At 46.0% G+C, this 20636-nt stretch overlaps 1 protein-coding gene across 9 annotated transcripts in view; it reads left to right on the top strand.

Annotated features, from left to right (window-relative positions):
• The window catches only part of CAMTA1 (calmodulin binding transcription activator 1), a 241944-nt gene that overhangs the window by 80648 nt on the left and 140660 nt on the right, over positions 1-20636 (top strand). For all 9 annotated transcript variants that reach the window (XM_038159679.1, XM_038159680.1, XM_038159684.1 and 6 more), the window contains one exon: positions 1988-2123. In XM_038159679.1, the coding sequence (XP_038015607.1) occupies positions 1988-2123 (136 nt within the window). The remainder of the gene's footprint in view (positions 1-1987; positions 2124-20636) is intronic.

Raw genomic sequence — 20636 nt, forward strand, 5'->3', positions numbered from 1 at the left:
TCTGTTTTGCAATTACTCTTCCTGTCCTTCCCTCTCCTTCCCTCAGGCCACAGGCAAGAAACCAAAATAGAGATTAGGCAGCTTTTAAATGCCACAGGCTTGTAAAGGAGAGGAAATCCAGAGCCAATCAAGAACTGCAGTCTGTGCTCAGGCTTATGACTTAGTCCCTCTCGTCTGCACAGGGAAAAAGGAAATCCCCAAATTCAGTCTGAGTGGCAAAACCCCCAGAGATTTGGGCTGGAGTCACATCTGTCACATGCCCTGGGAATCCCCGGCAGGCTTCGCCTGCTGTGTCTTCCCACATGATCAGTTGGCTGCTCTGGGCTATGTCTGAATGCTGAGGGATGGATGAGCAGGGCAGAGCTTTCCTCTTCTCATCCTTACAGTGAGTGAAATGCAGCAGCAGTGTAGATCAGGTTAAAATTGTGTCTCATCTCATGAAGTTATCTTTAAAACCAGCTGCTTTCTGTGAGCCTTAAAGCAGCTCAATACACTCTTATCAAAATCGAAAACCGCTCCAGAGATCCTTAAGAGATTTTGTTTCATTGGGCTCTATTTTCTATAAATCTCGTTAACTGCTTTGCCAGTGCCCTCTCACTGTGTTCCTTTTTCGTTGCAGAAATCAAGCAGCAAACCTGGTTCCAGCCCTGCAGAGCAGCAGCGAGGCTGCAGAGCTCAGCTGTGCCCTGCCTGTGCCCGCGTGGCACTGGGGGCGAGGGAAGCAGGATTTCCCTGGCATCAGAAGCCTCCAGGTCCTCTGTTTTGTGGAACACCGTGTGTGTGAGGGCAGGGGCACCAGGCAGGAGCTCAGCTCTCTCTGGCTTTTCATTGCCTGCCCTGGGTGACTCGTCAGCCACGGACACAGCCCGAAGGTGCCTGGGTCATCTCTGGTGCTGTGGGAAGGGTTTAAGCTGCCACGTGCAGTGACTGGGGGTTCATAGAATAAACATTGAAGTGAGATACATAATACCTCCACTGAATTAATGCACTATCTCCAGTGCTGTCAGACAGATACCGTGGCTGTGCTGACACCTGAGGGTTCATTTTCAGGGCGATGCGGAGGAGAAAGAGAGGAGGAGCAGCCTCCCCAAGCCTTTGGGTCCAGGCTGCTGGGACCTGGGGGATAGGAGGAGGTGTAGTTTGGGAGGATAAGGCTTGGGTTTCTGGCCACAAGCAATAAATATTTGTGTGTATGTGGAAAAACGCTCACTGCTTCCCAGCTTGGAGGGTATTTGTTATTTCTCGGTGTTACAACAGACTTGCCTCAGTTGTGATTTGGCTTAGCAAACAGCAAAATCTCTCTACACCCAAACTACAGCAGCTGCTGTCTGCTGGGCACCACCATGCCTTTAAGGACATTTCAAATTGCCAGCGTAGTTTTTAAGTGGAAAAAGTTTTCCTGTGACTTTGAAGTTGAGAAGGTGCTCAGAAGAGAGCAGGTTACTCCCTGTCTAGCACTGATCTAAGCAGAACAGTGAAACCAATGTACAAGCTCATGCTTTTATCCTTCCCTTCCTTTTTGCTTGTTTATTGTAATTTTAAGCCAACATTCATGTCCTGGTGCGGCCTTAGAGGTGGTTGGAATCTCATTCTGCTGATGTGTTAGCAAGAAAGAAAAATTGTAATTAAATAACAACAATCCTTTTTTCCCCCTAATTTTTCTTTTCTTCTAATTTTCAGCATGTAGCAGTCAAAATACACCCAGTAAAAATGTTGGTTGTTTTATCAGGATTCCTTTCCTTTTTTTTTCTTTAACCTATCACTGGCACTTCCTGCATTAGGTACAAGATCCTCCCAGGAGAGCTTGCAGATTGCAGACATCACTTCAGCCAGGTAACAGCAGCAAAAGGGGAGCATTTATTTGACACCAAATCCTGACTGTTGCTGTTCTGTGGAGCCTTTTTCTGGTCTGTGGGACATTGTTCCATAGACACTTTCAGTCTGGTTTTGTTGCTTTATGTAACCCAAACCTGTTTCTTGCTTTTAGACCACAGAATGGTTCTATGATCCTGTACAACAGAAAGAAAGTGAAATACAGGAAAGATGGATATTGCTGGAAAAAAAGGAAAGACGGGAAGACCACCAGAGAGGATCACATGAAACTGAAGGTGCAAGGAGTGGAGGTAGGAGCGTGGTGGGGGCGGCTGTGGGCTGTGCTGGGCCAGGAGGTGACAGCTCCCCAGGACATCTCAACCCAACAAACGCTGTCCACACCTTCAGAAAATTACTCCCATTTGCTGGATTCCATCTGCTACCCCCAGCCTGGGTCTTAGTTGCTGGCTGGGGTTAAACCCCAACTCGCCCCACCCCCAGCAAATAGACTTGTTATTTATTACTGCTTTGAGCAAAATGTGAGTACAGCTTCACCACCTGTCTGTGTGGCTGCTGGCTGGGCTGTGTGACTGTAGAGTGTCTCCACACTGAGCATCTTCTGGTAAACTCCCTGGTTTTTGTAACAGGCACTGCCCAAGGGCAATGCGACACCTCAGGTGTCTCTGTAACCATGGTAGCTGGGATGGGTCCAGTTTGATTCTCACAAATCTCAGCTAAGTTTTGGTAGCAATTGCTGTAATTTCTGTGTGCTGATGGAGTGTTGGTCTGGCAGTATGCAGGAGTTGAATTTCTGTCCAATTTGGCCCAGAATCCATGTGTGTTTTGAGAGAACCTTTGCCCTGCTGATGGTATTCAGCCACTCAGACACATTCATGCAAGTGATTGCACCTGAGGCATTATTTCTGAAGAAGCTCGTTTGTTCTAAAATGTGTCATTGTTTGACATCACTTTTCTTTCTTAACCTCCATCTGCATGAGGAGAGAGCTGTTCTGATCACTCTGGTCACTTCTGATGTTAAAGGTTTGCAGAGGTGTGGATAACAAGTGCATTTATCCAAGTTTTATATTTATTAAATAGCAATTACTTGTTCTGGTAGCAGAAGCCCACGCGCAGAGCTGTGCCCAGCTCATTCCTAAGACAGCAGGGCTATATTCCCAACACTGGATACCAAACTTGGGGCCAAAGTGGTGCAAGGCTGTTAAAATGTGTAATTGCAGTGTTCAGCTGTGCCATTTTGGCCAAGGAGCATGAGGCTGCTGGGTGTGTGTTTGTGCAGGCTGGGTTGATTTTACAGTTGACAGCCTGTGAGCCTGGCTGGGGTAATTGGGGTGTCCATGACAGGCAGAGCTTCACCTGTGTCTCCAGGCCTGTCTGGCAGCAGAATGTCCCTCCTGTTGGGGTGAGGGGCACCCTGCTCTCCCCACGTGGTGCTGGTGGCTGACACTCTCCCAGCATCCCAAAGTCAGCGCCAGCAACGGGAAGGGGACGAGTGCCCAGAATTCATCTCGTGCTCCAGCTTCCTCCTAGCCCATTTGTCATTCTTACATTCTGTCTGCTCTAATGAGGTTTTGGGGTTTAAAATAGTATTAAATGGATTGCATTATATTACACCAGAGAGGCATAACTTTGTTCCATAATTTTTACATCCAATAACAATGTTTTATTATGACAAGCACAAAAAAAAAAAAAAAAAAAGTCATCATCGCAGAAATGGTGCCTTGTTTTTGTTTTGGGTTTGCAGAGTGTGATTTAATTAACTTCTGTAAACTTTCACAATTTAGAACACCAGACCCTGTGCTGTCCCTTTACCTGTAGCAAGAGGTTGTTGATGACCTTTGGCTGCCACATGAACACACGAGAAAATAAATGGGACTTTCTTGGGGTTGTTCCAAAGTTGGAGCTATCCAGCCCTTCAGTGCCTGGCTGCATGGATGTGCTGGTGATTGTGTTTAGCTCAAAGAACCCTGCACTGAACCCATTAATTTCTATTTTACTGAAGTGTGTCTCCTGGAAAGTAGCAAATACAGATGGGCACATCTGGAGCTGGAGGAAGCGCAGCTTTCAGGGATCCTCTTTGTGGCTGATCACATTCACCACTCAGGAAAATAAGTGTTAAACTGCTTGCTTTGTGATTTGGATGTACCAGGGTTTAGCCATTCATTCCTACATCCTTCTCCAGCTTGAGAGCCCTTTAGTACCTGATTTTCTGTCTTCAAGAAGATACTTGCACCCTCTCATCCTCAGGCAGCACCTGGGTGGTCACTGCCAGTCTCTGTTCTGAACGATGCAGAAGTTGTCTGTTCTCTTGACTTGCAGGTGTTTCTTGGGCAGAATGATGTAGTTTTAACCTTATTAATTAATTACTCAATCAGTACACCTTGCTACTTCACAGACAGCGTTTTGGGTTTAGGTTGCTGATACCATTCTAAAAGGAAGCAATGTTCTCAACTTGGACACGTAGGCAGCAGATTTAAAATAACAAAAAAAGCCTTTTTTCAAATTTGGAGTGATACCGTAGTTAGCCGCATTAGGGTTTAACAGGGCATGAAATAACTGTCTGCCTTGTGGCACTGCCAGATCATCTCAGCAACTCTTGCAGCCAGAAGATAAATAGGGATCATTGTTGCACTGATGGAAAAGTACTTGCAGAGCCGACAGCCAAGAGCATCAGTAGCATCCAAACATTGCTCTGGAAATGGCAGCTCGGAGGCAGGGAAGAGGAACGTGCTGGCCTGTGAAACTACTGACCAGCCAGTTCTGAACAGGGATTTGTATTAGAACATTTAATAATTAATTCCTGAGTGTTGTCAATGTGATGGCTCCTTTGTCTTTCCAAGTTTTGGGTAAATAGAAAAATACATTTTTGAAACAAAAAGTCTACATCAGATCCTGAGGGATGTTGATGTCTATCAGAACCCTGTAGAAGGATTTGGTGAGCATGGGTGAGGCAGATAAAACAAATTTAGGACATAAATAAGGAATAAACTACTTTGACTCATTTAAATAAATATGGATTAGGAGGAATAAACTACTTAACCAAGTGGATGTTAAATGAAAATGCCCTGAAATCCTCAAGCTGTTGCCTTGGTTAGCACTGCTGTCCAGGAGGGGTTTGGGTAATACTTGGTTAATCTGATCACAGTCCTGTTAGAAAAGGCTGGATAAACCAGAAAGGAGAAGTTAATTTGGCCTTTCCCTTAATACACCTCTTTGTGCAATTCTTTGTGGAATCTCTGGTCTGTGATCCTTTCTAAAATTCTAATTAATTAGGATCCCTGGTGATGCGTTCCTAATCAATTCACATAATTAAAAATATTAACTAATAAATAATAGTAAGGGGAGTGTTGGAATAGCTTTGCATGACTCTGGATGGTGCTGCTCTGCTTTGCAGGCTCCTGGGCTCAGAGGATGCATTTCTGCCTTTTCTTGTGTGTGAACTTTTCCAGGAGGGTGTAACTGTGCCTTCACGTGAATTTGTAGTAAACTGCTGCCAAAATTCAAATGAGGTCATGTTTTTATAGTGAATTTCCCTCTCTTCATCTGTGTTTTGGAAGGTCGACACTGATCAAGCTGCTGTTTATCCTGAGTTGAGGATATTTTAGTCTCTCCAAACCCCAGTGCCTGAGAAGTGGTTTTGGAGAAGGGCTGTCCCAAGGCTGGGGCAGAGCTGTGCCCCGAGTCCCACGCCAAGCACCAGAGCTTCTGTATTTGAAATACCTTGGTCTCTTGTAGATTGGGTGTTTGTTACCTTGGTACAATATGGTAATCTTTATGAATTCCTTAAAAAGAAAAAACAACAAAAAAGTAAAACTTGATTTCAGTCTTATTAAGAGAGAAACTCCCTTGTGGAGATGGAGATGCGAAGTATCAATTTTGTATGCAGGACTTGTATTTAATTAATATCATAACAGTCCCTTAACACTATTGCAGATTAGTCCATGAGGACAGGAATGAAAATTTTAGATTATTCAATTACTGCATAAACCCTGGGACATCGCCATCAAAATTTTGCACAGGTTTCCTAGCATTTGGGTTTTGGGAGTGTCCCTGTGCTCGCCCTGGGTCTCCAGAGTGGGGACAGCATCAGTGGCCTCTGCAGCCTGGGGCACCTGGGAAGGACCAGACTTCTGCTTTTGGTAAATGACCAAATGGGCTCCTCCGCACTGTGCAGAATAGCCCACCATGGAATACTGAGCTGCAAAGTGGTTTTACATCTCTCTATTCCCTGCTCTCGTGGGTGAAATCTCCTCAGTTGTCATGGGAGGGTGGGAGCCCTGGAGGTGGCACGCTGGAGCAGCCCTGATCTGGAGAGTGATTCCTTGGGCAGCCCGAGCCAATTCGCTGCAGTTCACTTTCATTTACATGGGCTTTGCTCACCCTCAGAGGTGAGCTGTGTAGTTTGCAAACTAATCAGGATCACATTGTTCACTCAGTCTGCTTAATGCATTTCAGAGAAATACTGTGGAAGGCTTTGGAGGAGAAAGGAGAGTTTAATGTGAGAGGCTTTCTGGAAATATGACACACACGTGTGCATGCATTAACACAAACAAGTGGCCCTGAGCAAGGGAGAAACTGCTCCCAAGGAGGGGCACTTTTCTCTTCTTCACGATTGCCGCAAATGTCATTGTCCTGACGCCTCTCCTGAGATTTCACTGATCCCCTTTATAACCAGCCTCTCTGTTAAGCCCCTGTAGCTCATTAGGGACCAGCAGCATCTCCACACTTTTGCTGTGGCACACTCACCTTTGCATTGTGCACATCTCCACAGTGGGCACCACAGGCAGATGCTTGTGCAGAAATGTGGAGGTGTTGACTGCTCATGAGCTGTGGTTGGGATTTATTCCTGTTCCAGCTGGTGTTTATGGCAACTGGAATGCAGGGTTGTGATGGCATCTTAATGATTCCTGTGTTGGAGGCAGTCCTGGGAAATGGGAGCATTGTTTTGCCATTTCTGAAGGGGAGTATGGATTATTGTTAAGTCCAGAATGGATCTCCTGGGAGTCTCTTCAGAAGGGAACATAGATATCAATAATCCTTTTGTATATCAGGGCCCTGATGTATTCTCCTGCAGTAACATAAAGTCACAGCAAATTCTCTTGAGTTTTGGCTTCTTTTTCTAATGGCCTGTACATGTCCAGAAGATATTTTTCTTCACAAGACCCATAACATTCCTAATCCTTTAATTGTCGTGGTTTATTTAACTTATCAGTAGAAGTGTTCCTAGTATCTGGGTGTCTCAGAATGAAGATGCAGCTGAGATCAGGGCCTTGGGGGATGCTCTGCCTGGCAGGTGCCCTGTAGGCAAGTTCTGCCCAAGTCAAGGACAGCCACTGTCCCTGCAGTGCAAGGCAACAGGTTTGCAGCAGTGCTCAGGTAATTGCTCTGTAATTGACTGCATCATCATTTTCCCCTGTTTAATAAATAGCGGGAATAAAGCTGAGCCACATGTGGTAGGGCTGTAATTCAAATCCCATTCACTGAAGTCTGAGCATTTTTCATTTAGGATGTAAAACGACAGTTTTGATGTAAATGATTCCAAAAGGATCTCTGTGGACTAATGACATTAACGTCAGGCTAGATTGGAATTTTGTTGAGTAATTGGTGCTGCAACTACACCCTGTGCAGGGGGGAGAGAGGGAACCAGGGACCTACAGCAGTGGAAGTGTCCCTGCCCATGGCAGGGTGTCCTTGAGGTCCCTTCCAATCCAGACCATTCTTTGATGGGTCTGTGGGGATGTCAATTTGCAGAATCCTCTCCTGACATTGAATTTTGCCTCTTGACTTGCCTGCAAAGCAGTGCTGGATGTCATACTGCTTTTTGCATCTCCAAAACAAAACAGGAAAACAAAATTTTTAATAAATATATATATACTTTTAGTTATCCTTATGAAGGAAAGCATTAGAACAAGTATACAGACACAAAACACGCTGGCAGGCCCCTGAATCCCTGTGAAATGTGAGGCTTGTGTCACCTTACCAACTGCATGGCACAAACACACACTGACATTTATATTGACTATTTCAGTTTAGAGAAATTCGAAATTAAATCTATTTTCTGCTAGCTCTGTGGGAAAATCCATTTATGAAAACAAAATCCAATAGGAGATCTAAAGATTGGTGGCCAGAAATGAAATATATTGAGAATAAAATATATGGAGATTGGATTGCTGGCTCTGTGGTCTGGATTTAACCTGCTAGGGACTGGGATGGGTATGGAGGGGATTGGTACAGACTTTATCCCTGGGTTTGCAATGTAGATGAGTTTACAGCAAAACAAAATAAACATCAGTGCTTTTTGGACCAGAGTTGGTGGTCAGCATGTACCTTTTTGACCACACAGTTTCTTTCTGTGCCTGTGTGGACAAATAGGAACTCCAGACAATGTCTGTCCCTGGAAGTGGTGCCTGGAGAGGGGTCAGTGGGAGCCGTGCTGTGAGGAGAATCCCTGCCATTCCTCACAAGATGAAGAGGTTTCCTGGTTCTGTAGGGATCCCTGTGCCTGCACGGAGGATCCAGATGCTGGAGCAGCATGTGCCTTGTAATCTTGTAATTGCATTGTGGGCTGTGACGGAGATAAGGGCTTGCATGGGAAGAGAGGAACCTCGGTGGCTCTGCATTCCCTGCCTGGCTTTTCGTGAGCTCCTCTTTATTTATTTCTTTCTCTGTGTGTTAGGCAGGAGGGCAAACCTCGTTTGTTGTATTGCTGCTGATTCTGTGTGCGTCAGGGGTGCATTAAACATTTTAATTTCTTGAGTTCCTGTTGGAAAGTGGGATATTGCTCACCAAGGTGTGCGTGGGAAGGGAGAGCAGAGTCTTGTTTGAAGGTTTGAAGGTGCTGGAGTTCCTAAACGCAATCTGGTGGTGTCCCCAGCAAGCAACACAGACACAGAACCTGTCAAGAGTTACCTGTCATTTTAGAGTGTGGATACATCTGACATGTTTGGATGGCCACACCTCTGTAGGATGTTATTTACTTCCCTTTTTATGTAGGCAAGGGATAAGCACTAATTAGATGGTGTTTGGACACTTTCTGGCCATAAAAAGCATTAATTGCCACTAGTACCCTGGGGTGAAGTGAAAGGGAGACATGGCAGAGGGGAGCAGAGCCAGCAGCAAGGGGTTCTCTTGGTTCCCAGCCGGGATCTGAGCAGGAATTGGTGTGAGGCAGGAGCTGTGCTGAGTCTTGCCGTGTGTGCTGTAGGTCAGGCTGAAGCTGCCGGGGCACTCGGCTCTGCTGTGTCAGCGCTGCAGCCCGGGAGCCCGAGTGACCCCGGTGGTAATACCAGGAATGCTGAAAGTGTGAATTACTGTATTTTGGGGAGAAAAACTGTTTTTCTGCACTCTGCTTGCCCTAAACCCATCGCAGACGTTGTCTCACACGTGGCAGTTACCTCGTCTTTGCGGGATTCCTCTTCCCCGGAGCGGTGGGATGATGCGCTCGCCCGCTCCGGTGTTCCCATATTCCTGCTGCCATCGCGTGGCTGCCGGGATCAGCAGCGGCTCCGTGCGGGAGGGACCCCGCCGCCCTCCCGGGGGGCTGCACAGCTGCAGCCGGACCCCAGAGCCCCAGTCCTCTGCCGCTCAGTGTTGTGGTGATGCTCGCCCCACAGCTGGGGTCCCTCCGTCCTCCACGGACAGGAGCTGGACACAGCTCCACGCACCAGCGAGGGCTCGGTGTCCCTCTCTGCCTGCAGCGCTTGGTTTAATGTCTGGCTGAGCTCTCACAATAAGGTACAGTAGCTCTGAACTCCTCTAAGGTGAAGATTTCCGGCATCCAAATCCATCACTACAGATTCTGATCTCCCCGTGCAGAGCCTGGGGGCTCCTGGGGCATGTCTCGGTGCTTCTGCAGGGGGTGTAGCAGCCTGAACTGCTGCTGACATAGTCCAGGCTGAGGAAGCAAAAAGGACCTTTGCATAATACCCGGTGAGATGTTCAGGTCCAGCACCCACACACAGAGGGTCTCACTTTGCCTCCCCAGGGGCCGGGGGGCTGAGCCTGGTCTCGGGGCAGTACAAAGATGAGGGCCAAGAAGGGAATAGGGAAGGAGTGGCTCAGGGACATGGGAACAGACATAGGAACAGGGGAAGGAGCCAGTGGTGTCTAACAGCTTTTTGAGGGAAGCTTCTTGTGTCTCCCTAGAGCAGGGAATGCCCCCCCAGGGTCTCCCCAAGGAGGTGTGTTGGTGGTGGCAGGGCTGGGTGCCCCAGCATCTCTTTGCTCGTCCAGCGCTGACCCACTGCAGCCCCCACCCCGGCATTCCCTCTGCCCTCCACGCCGGACAGCTCCAGGATGCTGGAGTGGCTCCTTGTCAGTCGCCACAACAAATCCGTGGTGTTTTTCCATTAAAAGGCCCCGTGCTCCAGAGGACTGCAGCGTCTTAGAGCACTATAAATATGTTTGTGAAGATTCTGCCTTCTGTCTGACCCCAGACACTCTCTGATACTGCGTGGGCGTTTCTGTTGATGGTTACACTTTGCCTGCAGTTTTTGTGTGCTTGTTGCCATGAAGAAATGTTGAATAAAAGCAGGATGAAGTGACACGAGCATGCTGGAGCACTGTGAGGAGGATTTGCAACGCTGTGACTCTGCTGCACTGCCTAATCCTCCCGCTGCACTTCATTCCGAGCATGCATGATGGGAGCAATGGCTTGGCCCTTCCTTGTCCTTCTGTTGGTCAGGCTCACTGTTGTCCCTGCAGGCAAGTTTCCATTGTGTCTGTAATGTCTTACCATAGCTGGGAAAATTTATTTTAGCATTTTCCTCCTAAAAGAAAGCATGGTTTTGAGCTTTAAAAGGTGAAATGCCATCTCCTTTCCTGCCTTCTGTGTACTTCCCTTCATCCCCGGGAAGAAGAGATATGGTTTGACTTCAGCATCTCTTTAATCTCTCCTTGTTGGAATTACAAAAAGTACATTTACAATGACAAAAACATAATAAATTTTTGTGTGTTAAATCATGAACTTTCCTGTGGACACTTGCTGAGGTTTCTGCCCCTAGCTCCAAGTCAGGTGGTCCAGACCCACCATCCTACACTGTCTCCATTCTTAGGGCAGGCAGAGGGAGCTCCCAGACCCCAAAAGCCCTTCCTGCCTTGTCTGTCCCACATTTGAATTAACACTTCTTGAACTATCACAGCTGTATAAAATAGACAGAACGGTTTCAATCACAAACCCAAAATCAAAAGGTTTATTAATGGCTGGAGGGAACTGGAATTTAATATTTGCCTGTTGTCCTGTCAAGTCTCAGCATTTAAAAGCCCAGCAGCATGGGGATGATTCTATATATAGCAACTTTATTTGAATAGACAGCATAGCTTCAAAGTAAATATTAATTCCATTATGCTATTAACAGTTATTTATCATGACAGAAAGCCATAAAGTTATTTTACTGGAATACAGCCAGTAAATTGCATCTCCTAGATGAGATACAGCACATGTTGAATTCCAGCAGCAATTACCCAACACACTTTATATATGTTGGTGACAAAACATGTTCCAACATGAGCCAAGCTCAGGCTTGTGTGGAAAACCCTTTGCAGCCATCACAGAGCCACAGTGATGTGTTCCAGTGGCACTGGAGCCATCATGAGCCACACTGGAGCCACTGGCCAGGATCAGGAGCACTGCCACAGAGCAGTGACACACTGATGCTGCTTCTTGCATATTGCATGTTTGACTTTTTAATTACCTAAATTACTTATTAAAAGTCCCTCATAATTGCCCGACTCCGAGCTATGGTGAGAAGTCCAGGTTTTAGTTGTGATTTTTTCTAAAAGATGTGCATTTAGAGCTGATCACTGAAAGGAAGGATTTTCTGCTGCTGATGCCCTAAGTGCAAGTGTGTGTCCCTAGCAGAGGTGGGGGCCCCTGGGGAATGTGGGCAGGGCTTTATCCTTCTTCATCAAGTGTTTATGGGGTTATACTGCCTGTGCCAGCAGCTTCCACATGCTCTGGTGTGATCCATGGATCAGCTTTTCCCCGTGCACAAGGAGTGGTGCAGAAGTGAGGGCACTTCCAGCTCTGCAGCATCCTGGGCAGAGGACACACGGATGGAGTCACTGCTGGGACAGGATGAGGATGTTGTGCACAGTATTACAAATTTCAGTGAGTTCATGAAGGCTATCTCTGATTGCATACAGTCTTTGGTGGGGACTGACCTTCAGCATATATTAGATCTTCCATTTTATGGCAGAAAACAATATCAGGGAAACATTAAGGGTCATCAGCAGTTGGATGCGCTTGTGGTAGCAGAACAATGAAGGCTGTCTGCCAAAGATTATTGACTTCTTGTTGTCTTTTATCCACAGAAATAACTCTTCTTGTATATATCCTATGAGAGCTGTGCAGTCACTGCTGTTAGAGGAAAACCCCAATAGAGTATTGAATAAAATAGTTTTAAAGAATTTTAGGTTTGGTTTCTTTAATGACTAAGAAATGTCAGCACCTGTGCACCAAGTGTTGCTCTAAGCAGAAGGAGAACATAAAGTTCATTGTATCACATTTGTAAATATTTTATATATTTTTGTGAGAGCTGGAGAGAGCTCATTTTAAAAAAAGGCTCTTTTAAAAAAGCTCATTTAATCAGAATCATCTGTGAGATCAACTAGATCGCCTGCAATATCAGGAAGATTAAAACTGTGAGGTTGGCATTGGAGAACTTTTCAGATTTCAAAGGATCATCTCAGTGTGAAACCACACAGTGTTTGAATTGTAAAAACATCTTTGAAATTGCTCAAGTCTTGATTAAACAAACAAAATCTGAAGTGGATTGGGGATAGGTCGTGATTTTAACTTTAGATTATCAAAATCAAAGAAAAATGTGTAACAGTTGTTGAAAGTCCATGGTGGGAGGAAAAGCCCCAAGTACAAGATCGTTGGCTGTAATGTTCCTTGATATCCTTGATATTCTGTAACGAGGAGGACACATTAATTAAAATAGAGATTTCAAGGTCAAGAGGAACAGCTGGATTGATGCCTTGAGAGGCTACCTAGAACAGAGGCTAAAGGAATAAAGTAGATTTATTAAAAGGCCTTCCAAGGATACACCTTGGGCAGTACAAGAGCCTGACCGAGGCTACACCCAAGATGGACAGTGGGTCACGAGTTTTCACACTTTTATAAGTTTTGGTCCATGTCCATATTGGGATTGATTGTCTGATTGCAGCTTCAGGTTATGCAGTCCCATCCTCCCAGACTGCTCTCCTCAATTCACTGTTGTTTACACTTTTTGGGCCTGAAGCTGCAACAGTGTCCTTGGTTCTCGGGTTGGAAAAGGATTGTTTTGTGTGACTGAAGCGTGAGGAGAACTTGCTAACACTTTATGTGGAGTTCAGAGTTATATACTAATGCAGCACAGAATCTGGATAATATGAAAGCTGAAACTTAAGGCATCAGGATCATGTGGCCTGCACAGCACACATTGGAAAATCCCACCTCCTGTTGCCTGAATTCAGTTGTTATGCCTTTATCTTCCAGAAAGATGTTGGTCATGATGCAAAGATGGGCAAAGGTGGAGAGCTTGCTGCAGGCTTGGGAATGATGCTCCAAGGGGCTGATCACTTGTACTGGTCAAACATTTTGTGTATGGCCATGCTGGTTCTATTTTAGGGGCCCACAGATGGATGTCTTCCACCTGGCTGAGAGTGCCATGACAGGTTCCTCTGAGCCCTGCAGAGTCTGGGACAGGTGGCCTGTCCCCCTCTGCTGGGCAGGTGACGACTGGGGTTGGACCAACCACTGATGGGATGGAAGGGAAGCGTGGTTGAATCACTGAGGCAATTCCCAGCCCAGATGCCAAGGAGCTGTGTGACAGGCTGTGCTTCTTGTGTGACAGGCTGTGCTTCGACATGAGCGTTGTTGGTACAAACAAGCCCAGATGCCCTGGACACAGGGACACGGCTGGGGAGAGCTGGGGTGTCAGAGGCCACTGACAGATGGCCTTTGTTGGGAGCACAGGTCTGAGTTGGCACAGCTGGGGACCTTGGTGCCAGCCAGGACATGAGTCAAGGCCATGCCCTCTCCAGTTCCCTCAGCGAGAGGCACTCAGAAACAGAACCTGAATTTTAATGTGTGTTTATAAAATGCTTCTTGTGGCATCAAATGACAGGCAGATCAGTTCTCCTCTTTCCACTGTGCCACATTACATTTTACCTTGTAGTTCTGGTCAGGGCAGTTCTGCCTCTTCTCTTGTGTGAGTTGTTCTAAAACAACAATTTTGTTGCTCTTTCCAGGAGAGTACAGATGTTCCCTTGTTTCCTTCAGCTGCTGCTGCTGAAAGCCTTCCTATGCTCTGACAACGCCCTTCTCCTTCCAGTGGCTCCCCTTGACCCACTGATGGATGCACTCAGCACTCTCTGTCTGCCATCCCAGTTCTGTCACCTTTTCTTTGGAACCCATTGGTGGCATCTTGGCCCTTTCTCCATCTGTTTCAAGACCCTCTTCTTCACCATAAAGTTTTTTGAGTTTTGCCTTGTTGACATGCTCTTGTCCTGATGTCACCCTTGTTTCTCTAGTTCCCTTTGTCCCTTCCCATTCTGTCTCCTTGTCCATCATGTCTTGTCTCTCCAGCCCTGTCCATCAGAGGTTGTATCCAAGGTATTTCTTTGTCCTTGTTCACCTTGCCTGTACTTGCTGAGTGCTCCTTGGGACACACAATGAGCCTTGGTGTTTCTCAGTGAGCACCACGTGTCTCTGCACAGTGTATAAATGATTTACTGTAAGGATGGTAAAATGTAGGGCACAGTGTGTTTTTTGACAGGAACTACATTGCTGTTGAGGATACATTTTGCTTCCAGTGATGTAAATGTCTTTCACCAAATAAAAGGAGTGTCTAGGACCTTCACAAAAGTCCTATTTTTATTGCATGAGGCTCAGGGTAACAAGCAAGACCTTGAAATGCTTCACCTGTATGGGCAAAGCATTTTTGTTATTGTAAGTAAACAGAATTGCCTCTGTACCTCTGACTCTGGAATTTGGAATTTTCCTCCTTCACACCTTTTAGGAACCTGTTCAATAAATGGGCTCTTAGGAGTGCACAGTCCTCTGATCTTCACAGTTTGGGGGTCATAATTCAAATTATTAATCACATAACCATCATGCATTGGGTCTGCCTTGACTTTGGGTTATCTATGGTAATTTTTTGAGTTTGGTGTCATCAAAACATTGTGAAAAAGCATGGATGAGTCCCAAGTGAAGAATCACACCGCCCCCCAATCCCGCTCCATACTCTGGTGCCCAGGTAAAATGTTTTCTATCCAGGCTCTTGGAGGTGCATCCTTATTTCATGAATGACTTCAGGGAGAGCAGCAATCCCCACCAGAAAGCCATCAAGAAAGTGGATTTTATTATATTTTGCCAGAAAAAAAAATGCAGCACAGTTAATACTTCTCCAGGTCCTGTGGGATCTTGCTGACTAATGTGAAATGACAGTTGTCACAATATTCTGTATAAATACCCGTCTAGTTGCAGGTGTCTGTTCTATTTTTAATGTGATCCCACATTTCTTGCTGTGAGGGAGAAGGGGATGATCGATGGACCCTGCACCTATGTCTGTCATTTATGTTCTTGTGTTGTTTATATGAATTCCAGGGGTTTAATGCACTTGCTGGCCTACCACGGTAATGGTTATTCATGTAATTTCACTGCCAAGGGGGGACGTGGTGGTGCTGAGCTGATGGCTCCTGGTGACGTGGGGACTTCATTTTGGCCTGGCAGAGATGATGGGCTGGGAGAGTAAAACTTGAGTTAAGGAAAAAACCAAATATAAATAAATGAGGAGGATTTGTTATGTTATGAGTGAGTGGTGCCATGGTTTGATAAATTTCAGGCTGTTTCTTTAGTTACAGTTTGATGTGTCTGAGCCGTATGAAACAAACATCCTCAGGTCACTGGGCTTTTTCCGTGTGGGTAACTTGAGCCATTCCTTTGTTAATTTGCATATATACATATCTGTTTGTAGCCATACATATATTTACACTGCTATAGCTCGCTCAAACGCATACAATGAATTATTCATGAGGGACATTTTGAATTTCGATTCATCAGCATCTTGCTTCATGCAGGCTGTAGATGCACCTCTGACCTCAGAGGCAGGAAGGTTTGTCTCAACATGGGACACATTTGCTTTTCCCCAGCTCTGGCAGAGGCTTCTTCTGAGCATGGCCAAAACCTGGTGCCATGGCTCTCCCATCAGCCCAGCAGAACACAGGGTGCTGTGCACCCATCACCTCATGTCCTGCTCCCACGGCAGCTCCTGGTTTCTGTAGGCTGAGTAGGGAAGGTGCCAGCAGTGCTCCCAGTGTGACCCCGTGGCACTGTCCCAGGGACTGCTGGAAGGTGCTGTTTGACGAATGGATGTGCTGTGCCAGGTTTTGGCAGCCTCAGACAGCCTTTTGCTTTTGAATAAAGCATTTCTGTAGCCTGCTCAAAATCTTCCAGTGGTGTTTACATTTTAATAGGCACTGCTGTAGAATGGAACATATTTTTATTGCTTACATTTATCAGCTGGAGCAAAAACCTAGTGCCTGGGTACAGCTTTGCAGGGAATTCACTCTTCTAAGTAATCAGTACATAAGACTATTTAGGAGAAAATACCATAGAATTTTAACTTGTCAGAAAACCATGCTGTGCCTGCGCTTGATTGCCAATATACATCATCAGAAAGAAATTCTATTTAAAAATAGAATTTTCAGCAGTGTCAGCATGGAATAAAATGAGTGGGAAGTGGAAAGTCACATTTCTTTGTTTCATGCCGAAAGGGAGACCTCTAATACTGTTGTTTCAAAAAGCAAAATTAGGAAAAGGATGCAAGCTTTGAGAGTATTTGTCCAAACATTTACAGTGGAAGGCTGGTTCGCCTCCATGAGCGCCCTCATGGCAGTTTGGTACTGGGGGTCAGGCAGGGGAGGCAGTGGTGCCCATGAAGCAGTTTTGGTGTCATTCCTGCCTTGTGGTGGGAGTACCTGCCTGCTCCCACAGCTGAAGAGGTGGTTTGCAGCCAGAGGGCAGTGCCTGTGCCATGGAAGGAGCAGTGGGGGCTGCCGGTCCCCTCCCTGGGACAGGATGTGCTGCACAGGGCCATGGCCACATGCCACATGGTACAGAGTGACCAGCCAGATTCCCCAGGGGAGCCTCTTCATCCTCTCCTGACCTTCCCAGGAGGCAGCTCTTTCAAACCTTGGACGCAGCTTAAAAAGACACTCGCAAGGTGTTTGTTGAGAAACAGCTCCTGCTGGTGGGAGCAGGCACAGGCTGAGGGTGGGATGCTGTACCCTTCCTGCTCCTGCTGCTGGTGGGGCACAGCTGAATTTCAGAGCTGCCCAACTTGCAGGATGTACCAGTGGCTCTGGAGGCAGCAACGTGTCAGCACTGCTCATCACCCACGTGAAAAACGCCAATCATTTGTTTTTAAAATTTTAAAAGTTTAATAGTAATAAAATGGTTATAAAAATAGTAATATAATTAGAGTAATAAAAATTTGGACAATTAGGATTTAGGACAATAAAAGACAATAAAAACAAAGAGTTACAGATGGTCCAGGTACCTTTTCTGGGCAAAATAAGCCTGAAAAAGGACCCACGTTAACAGAGGATTAACCCTTAAAGGCAACAGCCTGTTGCACATTCATACAGCTCATCCATGATGCATCAATTCCATTCAAACAAAGGGTTCTGTCTGCTCAGTGTCAGCTTCTTCCTCTGAATCCTGATGACCAGGGCTGAGCGAGGTGGGAAGAAGTTAATTTCTTCTGATAAGGGAGAAATAAATTATTTTTCTCTGAAAGATTTAGGTGTCCTGTGGCCGCTATCTTGGTGCGAGTCCTCTCTTGAAAAAAAGTATCTTACATAGCATGGTTTCTATTTTAACATGATGTTATAACCTAAAACTATATTTAACACACTACTTAAAAAATTAATACAGCACAACTTTCTAACATAACACATATAATATTCATTTTAATATTTGTGAAAAAGCCAGTCATAAAATACACATTTTTCATTTTAATATTTGTGAAAAGCCAATCATAAAATACACATTTTTCACAACCCAGCAGCTGGAGTGCTGGTGAGAGCCGGCTCTCCAACCAGGACATGGCGTGGTGTGATTTAGGAGGAAGCTCAGCTTTGGCACTCTGCAGGCAGTTTGGGCTGATGGATCTGCTCTCTGGAGCTGATGCAGGTCTGCTCAGGACAAACAGCTTTGTCTGCAGAGCTCCTGCCTGGGAACATTTCAGCAGTGGGATGATGGGAAGGGCCGTGGTGATGGATGGGCAGTGTCCCAACAGCCACGGGTTGCTTTAAAAAGCTAATCATGTGCTTAAAAAAGTTATTCAGGTACTTAAAAAAGTTAAACTAAAGGTTTGATCTGGGGTGGAATATTGAGTCATTACTCAGACCCCGTTTTCAGTTGGAAAAAGGGAATGCTGATGAATCTAATGCTCTCAAATCAATTTCTTTTAAAACAAATTGACTTGATGTTTTGCTTAGCGTGACAATCTGCAAGCAGCAAACACCTATCGGCACATTTACCGAAGCAAAGTATGGATTAAATTGTAGTTAAAATAGAAGCTAATTTTCAATACATAGCAATTCCAAACTGTTTCACTCGTCCATGTTGATTTTCCCCTCTCGTCGCCTGCGGGAAGGTTTCTCCTGTTCCAAATGCAGACAAGGCCCCAGGTCCTCTGGCAGAGGAGGAAGGCAGCCCAGAAGTCATGGCTGGCCGGGACAAAGGGAGAAGGGAAGGGGAGAGCCCAGCATGCAGCTCCCTTGGTGTCCCTGGCAGCTCAGAAGTCATGGCTGGCCGGGACAAAGGGAGAAGGGAAGGGGAGAGCCCAGCATGCAGCTCCCTTGGTGTCCCTGGCTGGTCCTGCTGCAGTTCCAGCACCTTGGGTTTGCTCACCACCTGCCCTTGGACTGAAGTACAGCCTGCAGAGACCTGGACTTGGACAGACATGAAATTAGAGAATGGTAGGGAAATAAAGTGTAAGTGAATGGGGGTTTAAAACAGCAGTTTGTTTGCTAATGACCTCTCAATAAACCATTTCCTTCCTGAAGACACAGTGACATTTTCAAGACTGTAAAGTGTTAAAGATGGGGAGTTGGCAGCAGCCAACTGGGATGGGCTCAGAAGAGCTGAGGGATCCTTCTGCCCTTCTGTCCCACCAGCACAGTCCACAGGTGATACCTGCCAGCACTGGGGCAGTTTGGTCAGTGTCCAGCAGCTCCTCCACACTGTGATCCATCATGGCTATCTCTGCCTGGGTGTCCTGCCTTCTCTAGGCAATAAATGAAGCTCTGAAAGGGATAATTGCAGTGGCTCACACAGCTAAGTGAAGATAAAACACAGCAGTGATAGCAGAAGGGGTTATTATAATCTGCGTGCTCTGTAAAATGGGAAGGGACGTTTGATTATTGAGGTTAAGAAGTCTCTGTGTCACTGCTAATGAGTGTGGTGTCACAGGGATTCCTTCCTGTGCTACTTTCTCTTTTTTTTTTTTTTTGGTCTGCATTTCTGAGTGTTTTTCACATGCTCCATCTGCTTCATGGCCTTTTGGGTGATATCTTCCCACTTTGGTAGGGATAATCCATCACATTCCAGAGTGTTGTATTATTAAGGCTGTGTGGTGCCCTTTGAGCCTGGCAGTGCTGCCCTGGCTGGCTAAACATGCATCACGTGCCAAGAGCCCCGTGGATCTATTTCTTTTGACCTCTCTCACTGCTAAAATATTGTCCTGTGGATATCAGATGAAAAGGGTACAACCCTATTTCTTCAAAGATCAGCCAATCTAGCCCAGAGGCGTAATAAAATTCCAAACTTTGCTTTTAGGAATCATCTTTTATAAGTAATATTTTTCAGAGTTAAGTGGTAGGTATACAGCTGAGACCTACAATACCAAGGCTTTGTGCCTTGGAGCTGTGTAGGGTTTGTGTTGTGGTTGTGGCTCGGTTTCATTAAGAGTTACATGATGTAAAGAGTGTGCTCTGTTGTAAGGAAGGTGCTTCAGCACTGACTTAGTCCAGTCCTGCTGCTGCTTCTCTTGTAACAAGAAGTGGTGTGCAGTCTGCCCACAAAAACCTTCAAACATTTGGCCTGAAGCTCTTGGTCTCGGTGGAGGAGCTTTCAAGTCGCTCACATGAATCTCAAGAATACCTCAAGAATCTCTCTGAAATACCTGGATTTGTTGGTAGAGTTGAAATAAGGGCAGAGGCACTGGAAAGCCCCTGGTCAGCAGGATCATGCCGGCCCTGGCCACAAACATCCTGGTCCATGAGCATCCTGGTCCACACTGGACAGGAATTCCCACACAGGGCAGGGAATACAGAGCTGCTGGAGCAGAGCCTGGGTCTTGTGAGGTTGTTGGGTAAATGCAGAAAGCCTCACTTCAGGTTCCAGCAGTAAGACTCTGCTGGTTTCATGCACAAAATGGGTTGTCTGTTGCTTAAACAGACTCGTGCTGTCTGCCTGTGGGGTTGTGCCATCAGCAGCTGTGTTCATGGGGAGGTTTTACGGCCACGTGGTGTCAGACAACAACTCCAGGCTGCCATGAGAACCTGGTCATTAAGATTCTGTGCTTTTGCCTGGTAATGGTACCACAGAATAGTGATAATTATACAAAGCATCATTTAACATCATTGCCAGTGTGCTCTTTGTTTATTTATACACATTTGTGTTCACAGTCAGCAGAACCCAGGCTCCAGAACACTCACAGTAAGAGGAATGTCCCATGGCTATCGCTCCATTAGGAGGCTGCAAGGATTGTCATTCATCTTGTTACACCTTGGGCCATTTCCTGAACTGCCCA

This window comes from Motacilla alba, chromosome 21 (assembly GCF_015832195.1).
Source record: "Motacilla alba alba isolate MOTALB_02 chromosome 21, Motacilla_alba_V1.0_pri, whole genome shotgun sequence".
NCBI classification, from domain to species: Eukaryota; Metazoa; Chordata; class Aves; order Passeriformes; family Motacillidae; genus Motacilla; species Motacilla alba.